This window comes from Haemaphysalis longicornis, unplaced genomic scaffold (assembly GCF_048455015.1).
Source record: "Haemaphysalis longicornis isolate Haplotype H1 unplaced genomic scaffold, Haemaphysalis longicornis Haplotype H1 scaffold_10, whole genome shotgun sequence".
Lineage (NCBI taxonomy): Eukaryota > Metazoa > Arthropoda > Arachnida > Ixodida > Ixodidae > Haemaphysalis > Haemaphysalis longicornis.
In genome coordinates this window covers 128535836-128552915 of record NW_027526204.1, presented here as the reverse complement: position 1 = coordinate 128552915, position 17080 = coordinate 128535836, and the positions used below count along the sequence as shown (strand labels likewise).

At 42.9% G+C, this 17080-nt stretch overlaps 1 protein-coding gene across 2 annotated transcripts in view; it reads left to right on the top strand.

Annotated features, from left to right (window-relative positions):
• LOC144159302 (uncharacterized) overlaps positions 1–17080 on the top strand; it is a 56349-nt gene that overhangs the window by 4900 nt on the left and 34369 nt on the right. For both annotated transcript variants that reach the window (XM_077690708.1, XM_077690707.1), the window contains exons 2-8: positions 1756–2039; positions 9451–9545; positions 11521–11634; positions 13002–13108; positions 14694–14755; positions 15365–15510; positions 16275–16528. In XM_077690708.1, the coding sequence (XP_077546834.1) occupies positions 1756–2039; positions 9451–9545; positions 11521–11634; positions 13002–13108; positions 14694–14755; positions 15365–15510; positions 16275–16528 (1062 nt within the window). The remainder of the gene's footprint in view (positions 1–1755; positions 2040–9450; positions 9546–11520; positions 11635–13001; positions 13109–14693; positions 14756–15364; positions 15511–16274; positions 16529–17080) is intronic.

The window sequence follows — 17080 nt, the reverse complement described above, 5'->3', positions numbered from 1 at the left end:
AATAATGCCTGTGCTACATGAAAACTTTCAGTTGTAAGTTAAAAGCTCACTTACAAGTGCACCCTATGTATTTACAATAGAGCGCTCGATAGACAATTTGTTCAAAGGCCTTTGAAATGGTCATGTAGCACAGGTGTAAGATTCACATTGGGTATAACTGCATAGATTACTTGTAGTGGAAGGAATGTTTCAAATAGGGTGAGCTAAACACTACGGGTACTAGCAAGGACTCATCGGTAAGTCTGTGTTGGCTTACATTACCCTGCCGCATCACAGTTTTCGAGGTAGTAGGGATGCAACAGGTCTTTTTAACTTCTACTTCTACTTCAGGAGCAAATTAAAAAAAAAACATAGTCATAAAGTATTGCGCCATAAATAGTGGTACAGTGTAACCCACTTATAGCGAACCTGGTTTTAACGAAATAGGAGCTATAATGAACAAATCTTCGTTTCCTGTTCCCATTTGTATACATAGATTTTGTGTCCAGATAAAGCGAAAAGCGGATATAACGAACTGATTTCAGTTTCCCGATGTGTTTGTTATAAGTGGGCTTGACTCTATTTGCAAAACAGGCATTGTCCAGATGGACTATGGCAGTGCTTTAAGGTCCACGCTGCACGTAGCCTTACACGTTGCACACCACAGGCGCCGTCAACGTCACGATGCCTGTCAGCGCAACGTGTGCAGCTTTGCAGGAGTGGTTGTTTACGATTGCTGGCGGGTTCAGTGTTCAAAACATCGCCATCAATCATGGTAACTGTCTGCATCGTGCAGCATAGTCGCAAATAACCATAACTCTCTCGGTGCTTCAGTTAAACTAAAGGTTAAGTACTGCATAACAGTCATGGTACGCTCACTGGCCCTGCCCGCACCTGCACGATTTCATTATCTATCATTGTGACAGCCTTTCCGAGTAGCTTTGCTGGTGTGCGCATATATGGCACACTGCCGGAGTACATAATTTTTTTTACAAATTTTTACAATTATAACTGCTATTTTGTTGTGACAGCCCAACTATTTTAGTACGTAATTTGCATGTCAGAACAACCAGATTAGTTGCTTTGTACAAAAGTGTTACTGTGCCAGTAAACATAAAATGAGGAGGTGCATCCTCATGATGGCTTTGCAACCGCCCAACTGGATTGGATTGGCTTGCCACAGTATGCGTAGCGGGTGCAGGAGGCATGAAGCATCTACCACCAGAGGCTGGATCTGTTCCTGGATATGTACGGGACAAGGTCAATCGAATATAATTCAATTCAATACAAGAACAATCCAGTCCAGTTGGAGGATAATAAGGAGCTGGCAACCAATTAACAGCCAGGGCAGGAGGGGTTGGATGTCAGTGGGAGAAGCCTTCATCCTACAGTGGACCTCAGTAGGCAGGTGATGATGATGATGACGAACCAGTTAACCTACAACTGGATTGGATTGGCTCGCCCAATAGCATTACAGGTGCGGGAGACAGGCAACATCCACCTTGAACCTCTTCTCCTGCTCCTGGATATGTACAGGAACAATCCAATGCAGTTGGGTGTAATGGGTTTCTGCACAACCCCTGACCGGATTGGATTGGCTTGCCTGCATGTGGTTCAGGAGCAGGAGGCGGGCAACATCCATCACTAGGTGGGTGCTGGACCTGTTGTACAGGGACAGGTTCAATCTAATACAGAAACAGCCCAATCCGGTTGGGGGCAGTGAGTTGCTTCGAAACCCCTTAACGGATTGGATTGGCTTGTCTGCATGTGCAACAGGTGCGGGAGGCGGGCAATATCCACCACCGGGTGCTGGACCTGTTCCTGGATGTGTACGGCTTCAACCTGACGTACGAGATGTTGGACTCGGAGGAGGGCCTGCGGTCGGACCCCTGCCTGGGCCACCACTGCTCCTTCACGGGCGTCTGCCTGGCGGCCCACGACTGGAGCCGCTACAGCTGCCGCTGCCTGGCCGACTTCTACGGGGACGAGTGCCAGTTCTCGCCCCGCTGCGGACCCAACAGCCGCGCCTCTAACCTCTGCCGCAACGGGGGCACCTGCCGGTGAGTGTCCTTGCTCTCATTCTCGGTCTCGGTTGTGTTCTCATGGCAGGTCTCATACAAGGGCACAGGACAGGCTTTTAACGGATGCAGGTTTGGTTCTATGTAATGGAGGTTATAACAATGCAGTGAAAGACACGGCTAGAGTAAGGTTTGAAGGTGCAACGTTTGCTTTGAGGAATCATTGTACGGACACAGCTCAAAGGTTAAAAGACATGGGGTGCATTTAAAAGGACACAAGGACAAGTCGAAAGTTTGACGTATGTCCATCTGGGTGAGAGGGTACGTCGAACAAATTGGAAGGCACCAATCAATAAGTAGAATATTAAAAAAAATAATAAGAAAATGAAATTTATAATTTTTGAAAGTTTTGAGAATAAAATTCTATTTGTTTTTTTATTTATTGCTTGGTGCCTTCAAGCTTGTTCGAGGACACAGGTTGATTTAAAAGGGCACAAAATAGGCCGTATAAAGGACACAGAGCCATTTTAAAAGGTGCAAGGTAGGCTAAGCTAAATTTTGTGGGCCACAGAATTGGCAAATTTAATTGTAATTTTATGTATTTGATGTGCCTTATTGAATTTACAGCACGAAGGGGACGAAAGAGAATGCAAGTAAGGGTCAGGGCGAGCACTGACCCACAGCTGGAACGCATACATTATTCTGTGAAAGGAAAACAATCACGTGTATAAAAAACAAGAAGAAAGAAGAAGGAAACAGCTACACAGAAGAAACGCGTTCAGGGTAGGCATGAGAAGCAAGTTGACTAGATGACAGCTGGATGAGTGTTTTGAAGCCTTGTTTCGATTTTCTTTACAAGTCCTTCTGTCCTTACATTGTTCTTTAGCGGCCAAAAAGCTGAGTGGTTTTGGGTAAGCTCTTGCTCCAAATTCGGTACTTTCTTTTTTCTTTTTTTTTAATTCCCATCGTTTTTGCTCTCTGTGCAGTCTTTTCCTTCACATGCACCGTCGAACTCGCTTGAATGGGGCAGAATTTGAAATTTTTAACCTCAGTCGCCAGAGCACCTGCTTAACACTGCTTTGAAAGTTCGAAGAATAGCAACTCGTTGCGTCAGTATCCTCCTAAAGGACAGGAGGTATAAGGGCAGTTAAAAAAACAACCAGGTTGGTTTACTTTTCTCTGGTCTTGTATTATTTTTTTTCTTTCTCAGTCCAGCTGGCTGCCATCTGGCTCTAATTTATCACGTGAGACAATGCGGGTAGCTGCAGTTGTTCCTGTGCTTCACATCTGTTCAGTTGTGGTGTGCTTCGTGGTTTTGCAGTGTCTTTGTGTGAGTCACTGCAAAGCCCCTTTGTCTTGTACGTTGCTGAGGTTAAGCTTTAGCATTGTACATACTGCCTAAGCGAGCACTTGCAGCAGCCGCACCTAACTTGGTCAAAATTTCAGTCTTGCGCTTCATTAAGTGGCCATCATATGGGTGTCTTTCTGCAGATTGAATGAAAACGACGGGTTCCCAATATGGCTCGGCATACATTTAAATAGACGGTAAACTACCGTTAAGACGGACTCGCAGGGACCGTGAAAATTCGTTCGTACTATTAGAAACTTGTTGTATTTTTTTGCATTGTGCACGTTACAGGAGAGCAAAAAAAAGGGTATGGCAATTTTATCCACGAAATTCACCATGCTCGAGTTTGTCTTAACGAGAGTCCACTATACATATTTCATTAATTTCTTTTGAAGTGTCCCTCATTTTAGCTGCCCTAAAAAGTGTTATGCAAGTCTAAACTGTTAATTTTACTTCACCAGCTGTTAGTGGTAAAATTTCTGCATTTGTGATAACTATGGTGGTATGACCCATTTTGATGTTTAATAGTGAAAATTAGCCTAGTTAGAGGCAGAAACTTTGAAAGGTGCATTGAATAATTCTTAAAAAATGGCCAATAAAAAATTCTGATAATTTATCCTGATTGAAAATTCTGATTGAATTTATTGGACCATGAAATAAACAAGTTCAGTTACCGTATTTACTCGCGTTATCAACGCACTTTTTTCGCTTAAAACAGAAGCAAAGTTGGGGGTGCGTTTATTATTCGGGGTAATTTTCAGGAAACGTTTTCGAAGTGACGAAAGAAGGCCGCAACGACAAGAAATAATGCATTCGATAACCTACCTTTCGCAGTAAATATACGCGTACAGAATTGGTAAACGAAGAGCGTTTTTATTGAACTACGCTCGTGTTTGTCTGTCAAGGCTTCACTTCGTCAAATCCTAAATGTCTATACTGGCAGTGCGGTTCCCATACTGAACTGCATACCCCAGAGTCTAACTTAAAACTGGTCGTGTAACTGCCATTTCGACCCATCGCCGACTGAAAGGTGCAAGACGAGCCGAAAAGCAAGTAAGTAACAACACTACTACGAAAAAAAGTAGGGCTTGATGCCAAGCGGACTGAGCCTAATGCGCGTCGTTGTTACTGGCTGTCCCACAACGCCGCACCAGAGTGTTTGTTCGCTTTTACTCTGAGAGATGGCTCAAGGTTACATGTGCGATCATCAGCAGCGAGAGCGATTGAAGAGGAAAAGATACAGTACGGCCATACGTGGGACTCCAGGGTTGAAAAGTTGGGGGTGCGTTCATTACCCGAGTGCGTTCATTACGCGAGTAAATACGGTAATCAATCGAGATAAATAATTTTAATAAATGATAAATTTAGTGTCATGCTGCAGGATTTGAATCATAAATTAAGTTTTGCCGTTGGGGCGGAATTCAAAAAACACCCCTGCACATAAAATTTGGCATGTGGGAAAATAAATACAACTAGTTTAAACTAATTCAAAATATTTATTACATGGCTCCTTCAAGCACAAGGTGTTGCTTTGGCATTTGAAATCCCAATTTCAATTTTTTTGATTGGCTGAGGATTTTTTTTTTTCTGTATAGCCTAGCTTTGTTTAAGGTTTTAGTGCAATTTGTATTCTTCCCTGGTTTCCCTTCTTCGTCAAAAACAGAAAGCTATCAATGCATGGCGCTGCGGATATACAAGTGAGATATAAGCTCGACCCTGTCACGTCTGACTCGGCATTTATTTCATCACGGTTGCCCAAGATCACATCTTGTTTTATGGTCTTGGTAGGGCTCTCATATCTGTCCGGCAACGACAATGATAAACAGCGCAAAAGCAGGTTCGGTGAAAATAAAAAAAAGAAAGGGAAAGAAATGGGGCTTTTAATGCAACACTGATAACAGTTTCTCACCGCATATGGAACTCCTCTGTCTAAACAAACAAGCCTTTTGCCTCTTGTGACCTGTTGTCCGCTATCTGGCTTGCACTTAAGAGCTTTCCCCCCTTGTGTGGCATCACATTGCACTGGTGGGACAACAAGTGGAAGAGAGCTCTTGGGCTGAGTCCAAAGCTTGATTGCTAGACAGCAAACATCGAGAGGCGCTGTTGCTCTGACCTGTGCTGTTGTCAAGAGGCCCTACTGTGGCTGAGGGTGTTCATTGTTTTATTATTTTAACTGGAAGTCAGCGAACAGCAGCAGAATCTTGTTAAATGGATGTAATTTTAAATGGAGATTCTGTGTAAATAGAATATAACTGCCTCGAAGTTTTGTTTTGTTTGGTTTATTCAGATATGTGACTCTGCTCCAGGTTTCCATTGATTAGAGTATACTTAGATTAGATTAGAGTATACTTATCCAAGATTAGAGTATACTTTATTTTTTATCCTTTAGTTCCTTTCGATTTGTTTATTGAATTCCTTGGTTCCAGGATAGATTCAGTTTCCTTTCAGGGTGGTTGTCGGAAAGGGCTCCCATGGAAAATAGGGGATGTTTGCAATTGGTTTGCAGCGCCTCTGCATACTGCCTTCACTACGTTGCACAGTGAATGCAACGACAGCTTTCGGTTAACAGAGATTGAGCTCATTCATTTATCACAAATTAATTGATTACTTCATTCATCTATGGTAGATCAGTCTGAACAGGCTTAGTTGATTTTTTTTGAGAGCCCACGATCCACCATAAAAAGGTATCCAGAGAAACAGGCGGCTCAAATAAATTCATTTTAAAAAATGTGCAAGATTTTATAGTGCATCACATTGATAAACAAAGGATGGTTCCTTTATTACCTATATGTGGTTATGAATAGGTTGTAAGCAGGGGGTGATTACTTTATTACTTTTAAGTGGTTAACTGAACAGGTGCCTTAAGTCTGTGTAAGCAACTGCCACTTCCTTATCAAATAAGGTTTAATGCTAAACTATGCCCTTGAAAACAATGGCTTGCAGCCTGGCAGCCTTGCAGCCTATTTATAAGTGGGAAGAATGCACGAAGTTTTGCACTCAAAGTGAGGACTTTATTTCTAGTAAACTCATTTCTATCGACCTTCTTTCTTCACCTGTTGTTGGGCAATGAACACTACAGGAGCACCCTCAGTTCACACAATGGAAGGCATTTCTTTAGGATTGAAACGGGTGGGAAAAAGTATGTTTATTCTGCAAGGAATATTGGGAAATCAATTTGCTTCTTTTTTGTTTTTTGTGGGAGGGGATTTTCTCCCCCCCCCCCTACAATATTGAATGCCCCCTTTGCATGTGAGCCTTTGTTTTATTCCTGGGGATCTGTTTGCATGCAACAACAATACCGTCATGCGTTGCTGTAACTTAGGATATTCTTATGACAATTGCAATTTCCTCCGCATTAGTTTTATGCTTAATTGGTTTCACTACGGAATCTTATTTTGATCATGTGTCAGAATAGTGTCCATGCCTCATTTTTACGTTGTTATGTATTGCCTTGGTGGCTTTTGTTAGGGTTGCGCAGAAAGAAGTTTTGGCTGTGGACTTGCTTATGGCTGTGTAAATATGAGAATTTTGGAAATTGTGTGGGTCATGCAGTTTGTGTAGATTTGTGTGTGCACAAACTTCTAGAATTTGTAAATTTAGCTAGACCCCAGTGGGGACAGTTTTACACTGCTCATCATCATCATTATCATCAGCCTATCTACGCCCACTGTAGGGTGTAGATAGGGCCTCTCCCATGGATCTCCAGTTATTCCGGTCCTGTGCTAACCGCGACTGCGAACTGCTAACCCGGCAAACTTCCTGATCTCGATTGATTGATTTGATTTGATTTATTGATTGTGGGGTTTAACGTGCCGACGCAACGCAGGCGATGAGGCGCGCCGTAGTGGAGGGCTCCGGATTAATTTTGACCACCTGGGGATCTTTAACGTGCGCCGAAATCTCGTACGCACGGGCGTTTTTGCTTTTCGCCTCCATCAGAAAAGCGGCCGCCGCGGCTGGGAATCGAGCCTGCGACCTCGTGCTCAGCAGCGCAACGCCTTAGCCACTGAGCCACTGCGGCGGGTAACTTCCTGATCTCATCTGCCCATCTAAGTTTCTGCCGCCCCCTGCCACGTTTGCGTTCTCTTGGGATCCACTCTGTTACCCTTAATCCTTAATGACCAACGGTTGTCTTGCCTTCGCATTACGTGCCCTGCCCACGCCCATTTATTTTTGTTAATTTCTACTATTATATCCTTAACCTGCGTTTGTTCCCTGACCCACTACACTCTCTTCCTGTCCCTTAATGTTGCACCTATCATCTTCTATTCCATTGCTCGCTGAGTCGTCCTCAATTTAAGTTGAACCCTCTTAGTGAGCCTCCAAGTTCCTGCCTCGTAGGTGAGTACCGGTAAGATGCAGCTGTCATACCCTTTCTTCTTCAGGGACAGCAACACTACTAGTTGGATTTTATTGGTATTTTTTTAATTGAAGTTGCAAAACCAGCACAGGTAAAAAAGTTACCGTTACGAAACTCTAATTGGAAAGATGGCAAATAAAGTCACGTTTAACGCATTTTTTAGAACAAACTAATGAGAGTGAACGTAAAAAAAAGATGGGTGAGATTGAATATTATGCGGGAGGCTGCAGCTGTTTGTCAGCAGTTATGACAAGACTGGTGTACTAGTAATTAGCGCCGGCAAAGTCTTGTCAAAGTTAACTTTGGATTAGCAATGACATGTTGACACCTAAAGAGGCATTTTTTTTTATATTCTTTTTTTTTTAAATCTAAATCCGAGCGGCATTATTAACATTTTTTTTAAGGTTTAATGTCAGTGCTTGTTCGAAACTTTGTGCAAACAGCAGCTCATTACATGGTGCCGTTCAAGCAAGGGCTTTCAAGGATTGAATCCTTGCCTTCTCTCTTTTTCTTCATTTTTTTTTCTAACTTTCAGGAAGTTCAAGCATTTTCTTATATCATCAGTCTCTCCAGATGACAAGAAATGGAAGTCGAGCAGGAGGAAACAAGAGAAGGGAGATTCAAGGCATGTCAAGGCACGCAGGAGCTGCAATTAGGCGAAGCCATATCCGAGAGCATGGAGGATAAGCAGGCAGGGGATTTCGGGGGATCAGCCACCCTAAGCCTCTTATTGATGGGAGGAGGCTTCTCTAGATGAAAGGCTACTGTTTACATTACATGAGCCTGCTGGGCCTGAGTCCTGTCAGGGCAAGCAGTAATAAGCCAACGGAGAGGGTCCTGTGAATGCGTGCTTAAGGGAAGCATGGGCCGTGTTTGCTTGTTATTAAACCTGGAGCGTACTTGTCAGAATGCACTGCCTTCCTTACAGCTTTAAATGTGTACTCTTAAACAATGTTTGCTCATGAAAATTACGGTTGCCTATTTCATGCCACTGTAAGAAGCCTTGATGTATAGTTGGCAATGTTTCATTAAACGTGAGAGTTTAAAAGCAAAGTCAACTCATCACAGGCGTGGAGAAAGCAAGGAACTGTCCGAAACAGCCAGTTTGCTGTTTGCTCAGGATTATATGCACATTTTTTGTGCATATCTTGAATCCCAGAAAATAGTGGGACACCTCTGTTTGATCAAGTCAACGTTGTTTAGTATTTGGATGTCGTATTATTTCGCTCTTCTTGGTTGTTGGATTCTTTAGTTACTTTGCTTCACTGAATTGCCCGAATACTATTTCCATTAATGATCACTTCATGGTTGCAAAACAGCCTACTGATTTTGTAGTTTATTTAGCATGAATTTGTACCTGGGGTGGTAACTTTGTGGTAACTTCGTGGTAACTTCGTGGTAACTTCGTAGTAACATTGTACGTCCACGAGTGGATGCCCGTCGGACTTACGAAAACGTAGGTCCTTTGTACATCCATGACTGGATGTCCACAGTATGTTCGCAAATGTTCATTCAGACAAGAACGTACAGTGGCCGTCCAAACTTGGCATTGGATGTTCGGCTGTTTTTCGGATGTCCCACGGATGTTTGTGATTGCTTGGGATTGTTGAAAGTTGTTAAGTTCTATGACAGGGATAGAGGCATTAGTTATTGGAAATTATTGGCCTCACTCATTGTCTCGGTCTTATCCTTCCCTTACACGAGCAAATGTTAATCTCACCCGGAAACCCATGTTTGGCTTACAGCTACTACATAGGGAGCAAGACTCAGACGTGCATTTGCCCTCCAGAATATCGGGGAAGTCGCTGCGAGTACTTGGCACGTCCAGAGCAGGCTTTGGGTGAGTATATGAGAGGGTCGCAGTACGTGAGTGCATCTGCGTGAGTTTTTCTTGTGAATTTTTTTGCCAAGTTTTGTCTTTAAGGGACCATGAAGACAAAATAAAAGTTCAGTTCATTAAAAGGGCCGGTTTTTCTTGATAACAACAACAATTTTATCACCAACTTTAAACAAATGATCGAGATATTAAGAAGACATACTCAACAGTGGTGACCACATAGCCACTTTCTGGCACTTTCCAATGACGTCACAGAATCTTGTTTGTGGGATTGGCAGCCTGCGACTGAAATCGCCACTAAGAGACATGATTGGACGATTGTAGTGCGGCCTCTGGTTCCGTTCCATTGTATCACTTGAATGCTAACGCACTGTTAGCCTGCTGGTAAGAATGTTTTTAGTGCCAGCCATAACACTTCACTCCTGTCCATATTACGTCACTATGGCGGGAAATTTGAAAGTTGCACGACATTTTTGGCACTTTTTGGTTTAAAAATGTTTTTTGCTGCTGGAATGGAGTGGAGCAAGCTACCGAAGTGTAGTTCATTCAAATAGAACGAAGTTGTGTTTTGCATTCACGGCCCCTTTAACAAGGTGGATTAGCTGGTGGAATGCTTGCTGTTCTTTACTTGTAATCCTGCGTCCTTATATTTCATTTTTTTTAAAACATTTGGAAATATTTTTCTCCCCACGTTATGTTGAGGGTAGACGTCCTAGTCAAAACTAATTCTATCATTTATGCTTCGACCTTCACCAAACTTGGCTTGCATGAATCCAGAACAGAAATTGGGTTTGCGGGTATTTTTTACACCTCCCACACTTTAAATGTAGCTATGCCGAAATTTGTTGTGTAATTGCGACACCAACTAGAGATACATTTTTCTAAAAAATTTGTAGTTGTATTCGCAGCGGTATGTTGTGCGCAATAAAGACATTAATTTATAGTTCCAGCTTTGGTGACTGGCAATGACACTGCTGAAACTGTTGCAAATGTTTCGGGGCTTTGGAAAATGTGCGTCACACGGCCACAAAATTTTTTTTGTCACAGTGGGAAAAAAATTGCAAAAATTTTCTCCTAAATATTTTTATGTTTAATTCATTTGTATAAAGCAATCATTACATTGATAGTAGGAGAGATAGTACTTGCCCTAATTTCTGTTTTGAATTTTTTGTAGTCTGCAAATGTTTGTGCCAAAGTTAGCGGAAGTTTGGCGCATAACAAAGCAAGCTGTTTTAATAGTCGCGTCCGCCTCTGATGGCTTGTTGTGGCTTACTAGGCTGATCACTGTAGGCAGAGGACGCTGACATAAAATTTAGAATTTTGAGACACAGTGGGATGACAGAGCATAACTTCTGCAATTTTGTTATGACATCTGCACCTTTTTTTGTAGATGGTTATGTTATTGCAACTTTTTTTCTCCTTCATGAACGTGTATGTCAATACACTAGCTTGTGCTGAGATGATGTATTTGACAAAATATGTACCTTAAGTGGTTCTCCACTGCAAGTGTTACTTGTTTTGCTTTGTTTCTTTTTGTTGATTCGCTCTTGTTGTATTTAATGGCTGTTATCACTTTCAGCTGTGAGAACTGTTGATGTGGTGGATTCTTATCAGCTAAATCATGCTAGAAATGACAAGAAAATGACCACGAACAATTTAGCACCAATGATCCCTCCCCATTTTTGGGTTGCTATGGACTCGACAATGCATTTGCAAGTACAGAATTTCATTCTGTGCACAGATCTCGAAGCTTCACTTTTGTCTGTTTTCTTCTTCTTCTTTTATAAAAGGTGCACAACACAATGTAGACAATGGCTGAGTGTTCGAATAAGCCAAATTTCGAATTTACACGCATGGAAGCGTGTAAATTTGGTTTTGATAAGGATTGCAAAGGAAGCCTGGGCACACGCAAGTGTCGGTGAACGGGAGTTTAGGAATACTTTGACCCTGTCGTCCTCTGTGTGTGCGTTTGTTGCAGATTGCGGCCAGCTCAACTGCACCCAACAGTGCACAGAGACAGGGTCACAACACCACTGCGAATGCAATCCCGGCTTCCGACTCGGTGACGACGGCCGCACCTGCTCACCAGCCAGTGAGTTGCCACTTCGATCCCGCCCTGCTGTGGGTTGCATGTCTGGTACAAGAGATACAGTGTGGGTAATTTGTAAGGAATGGGATGGGGGGCCAGCTCTAGTTAAAGGCCAACTGCACTCAAAATTTCGACCTCTTGAAAACCCTATTTTCGTATACTCTGCTTAAAAAGAAAGCAACGTTCGAAATACGACAGCTGAAATACGCGCGTGGACACCGCAAGCGGCCAGAAAAAATCGGCGATTTTCAAACCGAAACCGAGGAGAGCGTGGCCATTGTAGTGACGTTGCAGCCGTCCAGCGAGTGGCCGGACGGTCACCAGCTCCGGAGAAAGTCTGCGCGCAAGCTCTACGCGCTCACGGAGCAGCACATGGGTGAAGCGTGCGGAGCAGAGCTCGACGGGTTGCGTGGCTGGTCAGAGGAAGAAGCCCCCGTCGGCTGGAACGTCACAGGCGCATCATGGCTGTTTACGCGATCCACCGGCAGGTGCAGCGTGGGCTGCGGTGGAGCTTTTTTAAATGCTTCTGACTGATTAACGAGGCGTTTCACAGGGCTGCGACTTGTGTCCTAGCTGATTTGGGGGCACTTACTACGCATTAAAAATAAATTTGGTCGAGGTGAAATTTGAGTGCAGTTGGCCTTTAACTGCTTTATATCGATGAAGCAAGTTGCTAGAAAGCCACATTATTGAGTAAGAGGAAACAAGACTTAATGGGGGTAAAACAAATAAAATAGCAACTACATTTGGGCCATTGCTCTTGTCAACTGTTATGTATCACATTACGCGTCATGCATGGACGTCCCCTAAAAAATATTTAGCTAGCGTATCATAATTGGGGTAGGCACAGCATTTTAAAGAAGCTACTGAAGGGAATAATTATGGCCTGTGTCAAATTATAGGGCAGTTGTGTAGCCATTGTTTTTTACAGTATTGAGCAAAGTATTTGATATGCAGTTAAACTGACATTTGACTTAATTTTAAAGAAGCTACAGAAGTTAATATAATTATGGCCTGTGCTGAATAATAGAGTAGGTGTCAGCAACTTATTTAATTTGGCTATTTCGTGTGTAGCCATTCTTTTTTACAGCATATGAGCAAAGTATTTGATATGCAGTAAAACTGATGCTTGACAATTTTTTTTGCTATCATGCAGCTGAAATCGCATTGTTCACTCGGAATTTATCTTTTTTTTTTTGGTATAAAGATATAATATAATTTAATATAATATAATATAAAATATAATTTTTTTTTGTATTGTGGAGCTGAAATCGTGTTGCTCACTCTGAATGAACTTTAACCTGGTATTCAGAATTGACTGCGCTTTCCTTAATTAATGCCCCTTCATATTCTTTGCCCCTCCATCGCAGGTCGCACGCGCTTTCTTGTGCAAGTGAAGCTTTACGACCGCAACGTGGACCTTGCACGGCTGGACTCCAAGAGTCGGTCACAGCTCCAGGCAGGCCTGGAAGAGGCCGTGAGTGCAGGAAATCTGATTCCTTAATTCAGCCATCTGGCAAAGATGCCATTGAGTTATACCACATACATTTTAAATGGAGCAGATGCTTTATTTTTGTCATAGATTTTTATAGACTGTCAGGCAAAACTTTGTGCGTACATACACAATTCATCATCATGGCCGGTATCATGACGGGCTCCTCGCCAAAGCGGGTGACTGATTGTCAGCAATGTTAGGAGGGGTATTACTTTTTTTAGACGTCTTGTAATGCGTAGCATTCTTTGCCGAGTACTACCCCCACACTCAGGACCGTGCAACACCCTGCAGTCCCCCTAAAATGCAGATTTCGTGGAAGTCCCACTTTTAATTGCTATAATAGCGTAAATGGAGATCATTGGTCGAACGAAATTTTGAAAAACCAAAAAATAAGAAAAAGTAAAAAAAAACAATGAAGACGGCAAACCATGCAACGCCCTGCATTTCCGCAAAAATGCAGGTCTTGTGAAACTTCTGCCATTAATTGTTGTAATAGCATAAATGGAGATGATGGATTGAGGAGACTTTTGAAAAGCCAAAAGTGAGAAAAATATAAAAAACAGCGGAAATGGTGAACCATTTAATGCCCTGCATTTCCACAAGAATGCAGATTTCTAGCAAGTTCCACCCTTCATCGTTATAATAGCATAAATGTAAATAATTTGCCTAACAAATTTTGAAAGTCCTATAAATAAGAAAATAAATAAAATAGCGAAAATGTCAAATTGTGTGACGCCCTTCATTTACACAAAAAAGCAGATTTGGCAGACGTCACACCTGTAATCGTTATATACGTAAATGGAGATAATTGTTCAGACAGAATTTATTAAAAAAAAAATCAGAAAATTGGGCTGTAAAGAACTCTCACTCTAGGCAAGCAGCATAAGAATGTTATGTATTATTAGACAATTCTCTGAATTTCTGCAGATTTTTTTTTTTCAAAGTGATCGCTTGGTATTTACACGATACCTCGGAGGTCTGGGGAAAAAAATCAGTCCCCAGCTGTATTCTTGTCTGTCTAACAACTCATATACAGCTTTACAAAACTTCCAAAGCATTTCAAGAGGCTGAAATAATTTTAACGTACGATTTTGTTACCTTTAAGTGTTTTGAAGTGCACCTCAGCGATGCGCTCTTTCGACATGCTCTGAATAGTTAAAGCTCTTGTGCGTACTGTGTTGAGGATCAGCCTGAAATTTTACCAACTTTGGCCACGTAAGTGAATAATTTAATAATCAATTTAAGTTGTCTTATTGATGCGGCCAGTTTAAAATGATTCTTTCGAAGCATTGCACTTCGCATCCCAGGCAAACCTTCTTACCTCGTAAGACCATGCTGAGCCCTCTAGCGTGTTCTTCTCGCTATCGTAGTGCTACGTTTCACAGCAGATTTTATCGGCTACGTTTATTATTTTTTATAATTTTAGTTTTTCAAAGCATAGTGCCAAGTGTGTGAATTTCCATACCGTCTGCTTGTGTAGGTCAACATTTTCTAGTCAATCCGATAACCTCTTCCTTACTGGATACTCAAGGGTTTGTTCCATCTCTCCTTCTTTTTCACTGTGCAGTTGAAGTCCCTGTTTGCCAGCCATACCAATGCATTTGACAACCTGGCTGTTCTACAGTTCATGTGAGTAATTGGTGCAGTGACCTTTATTACGAAGGACAATCTTGAATGTATATAGTATGTATGTGCACGAATTCCTCATTGTATCAGGTTTGTCTGTTGCTTGTCATTGACTTCTCTATTTGACCATAGACTCCGATTTGTGCTTCAAAAAGCCTATTCTGGGACTATTTGCTCACAGCTAGATGTTGATAATGAATTAATAGTGCCTAGAAAGGGTGCCAGCTGGCGTTTCACTGGCTTTGAAAGGTGCCATATTTTTGAAAGGCTGCAGTAAATCTTCAAAAGGATGTTGTAGTGTGTCTTCTCATTACTTGCTTCTGCATCGTGGTAGTATACATTATCTTACATTAACCAGAGGTCCTGACTGAATCGATGAGGCTCAGCTCACGTAGGTTTTATTTATGGCAATTTCTTTTCATTATTTGAGCTGAAACCCAAGAAAAAGTGGGTGACAGCTTTTGCCAGCTTTGGCTCCCTTCTGCCTTTCTTCTTAAAAAGAGGAAAAAAACTGACGAGAACATGCTGCTGCTAATGTAAGAATCCTTGCGCGCCTATGCGTAATGATTGGTAAATAATTAATTGACTGATTATTCTCTTCTGTCTTTACAGGCCCAACGCGGTGGTGCAGTTCCACCTGTTTGGCCGCCAGGAGGAGCGAGCCGTGCTTGAATCTGTGCTCGAGGAATCGCTCAAGGGAGGCAAGCTGGGCCCCTTTGCTGTCGACCGAGAGTTCCTCCTCATCAGCCAGGAACCCGGTGAGAGCACATTCTGCTTCCTTCGCAAAGCAGGCCAGCATAGATGATGACGGGTATGGTGGATAATGTGACGGGTATGGTGGGTGATATGACGGGTAAGAGCTTCGTTGCCAAGTACCTAGCAGTTTGAGACAGCGCAGGTAAGGGTAAATCTCTGAAAAATGGTGAAATCACGAAAAGCTTCTTTCTCTTTTGGAAAGTAAACCTGGCAGTCTTTCACTTTTAACCTCGTAAAAGCAGAGTTACTCAATATATACCAGTTGCGAAGCTTCCCATATGCCGTATGTATCACAAACCGACTTGCGGTTGACCCCCTGCACTGAGGGAAAACAGGGGCGAGTGTGGGGGAAGTTGACCAGCCTGCCATCTCACGACAGAAAGTTGTAGTGCTCGCGGCTGCTGCCGTAAGTCATGAAAAAAAAAAAAACCCTTAGAAACATGAGTAAACACTGACTAATTTAATGTTTCCTAGTTGGAAACGCAAGCGTTGTTTTATTAGGTTGTGTTATTTTAAGTAAATGTTTTCCAAACTTCAGTTTTTGTCCCCTAGGTGTCACTCCAGTACACTTTGTCCCTCCGTTTCAACGAAGCAGGGGTGCTTGTACAGCTCGGTTTTTGAAGTGGAGTTTCCCTACTGGTGTATATATTCGATGAACCCTGCGTAAAAGCAAATCGTAGCTGGGGAAACCCCGCCACCGTGTCTAATGTGATGCCCAATCTCGACGTTGGCGTCTCTCTCCCCCCCTCTGCCTCCCCGTGCACAGCGATGCACATTGAGATGATGCAGGTGTCCCCGCGCACCCCCCGGGTGGGCGAGGAGCTGATGGTGGCCTGCATGGCGGTCGGCTCCAGTGCGCTCACGGTGCACTGGTTCAAGGACGGCTTCCCCGTGGACCCCGAGGTGCCCTTCCGGTCGCTGTGGACCTCGCGCGTGGCCAAGAACCAGCGCGACCAGTTCACCCTTCTCCTGGGCATCGACCGGGCCACCAAGCTCGACGGCGGCGTCTTCACCTGCCAGGTGGGCAGTGCTCTCCTATTGCGTAGTGCGGGTTAAAAACATTGTATATAGACTGGTTTAAGTCAGTGTTCATTGGTACACCACTGTTTAGCCACTGGTCTGCGGTATAAGAAACTGGTATAAAGCCACTGCTATGGTCACTGCTATTAGCCCCGGGCATAAGCTGCCGGTGCAAGCCGCTATTGATTAAAACGCTGGTGCGTATGAGTTGGTGTGAGAAGGCTAGTTGTGTGCACCTATTGTAGTAGGGGTTGTTGTGTTCTGTTCTGCTTACCTCGGTTGTGCCGTTGATGTGCAAAGTTAGGATTGATACTGGAATTTGAGAAGGCTCTGTTTATGGGCAGCCTAAGCCAATTTCAACACGCAAGATACTATCAGCACTGAGATAAACTTGGATTGTACACGATGCTGCGGTAATTGAGTATGCATTGCTTCAGCATGTAGAATGCCTATTTTGAAAGGGCGTTTTTGTTCCAATCTAAGAATTTTACCTTTCACAGCTTTAAATGTGTTTCTCCAGTAACAAAAAGGGCATTTTTATTTGCTCAGAAA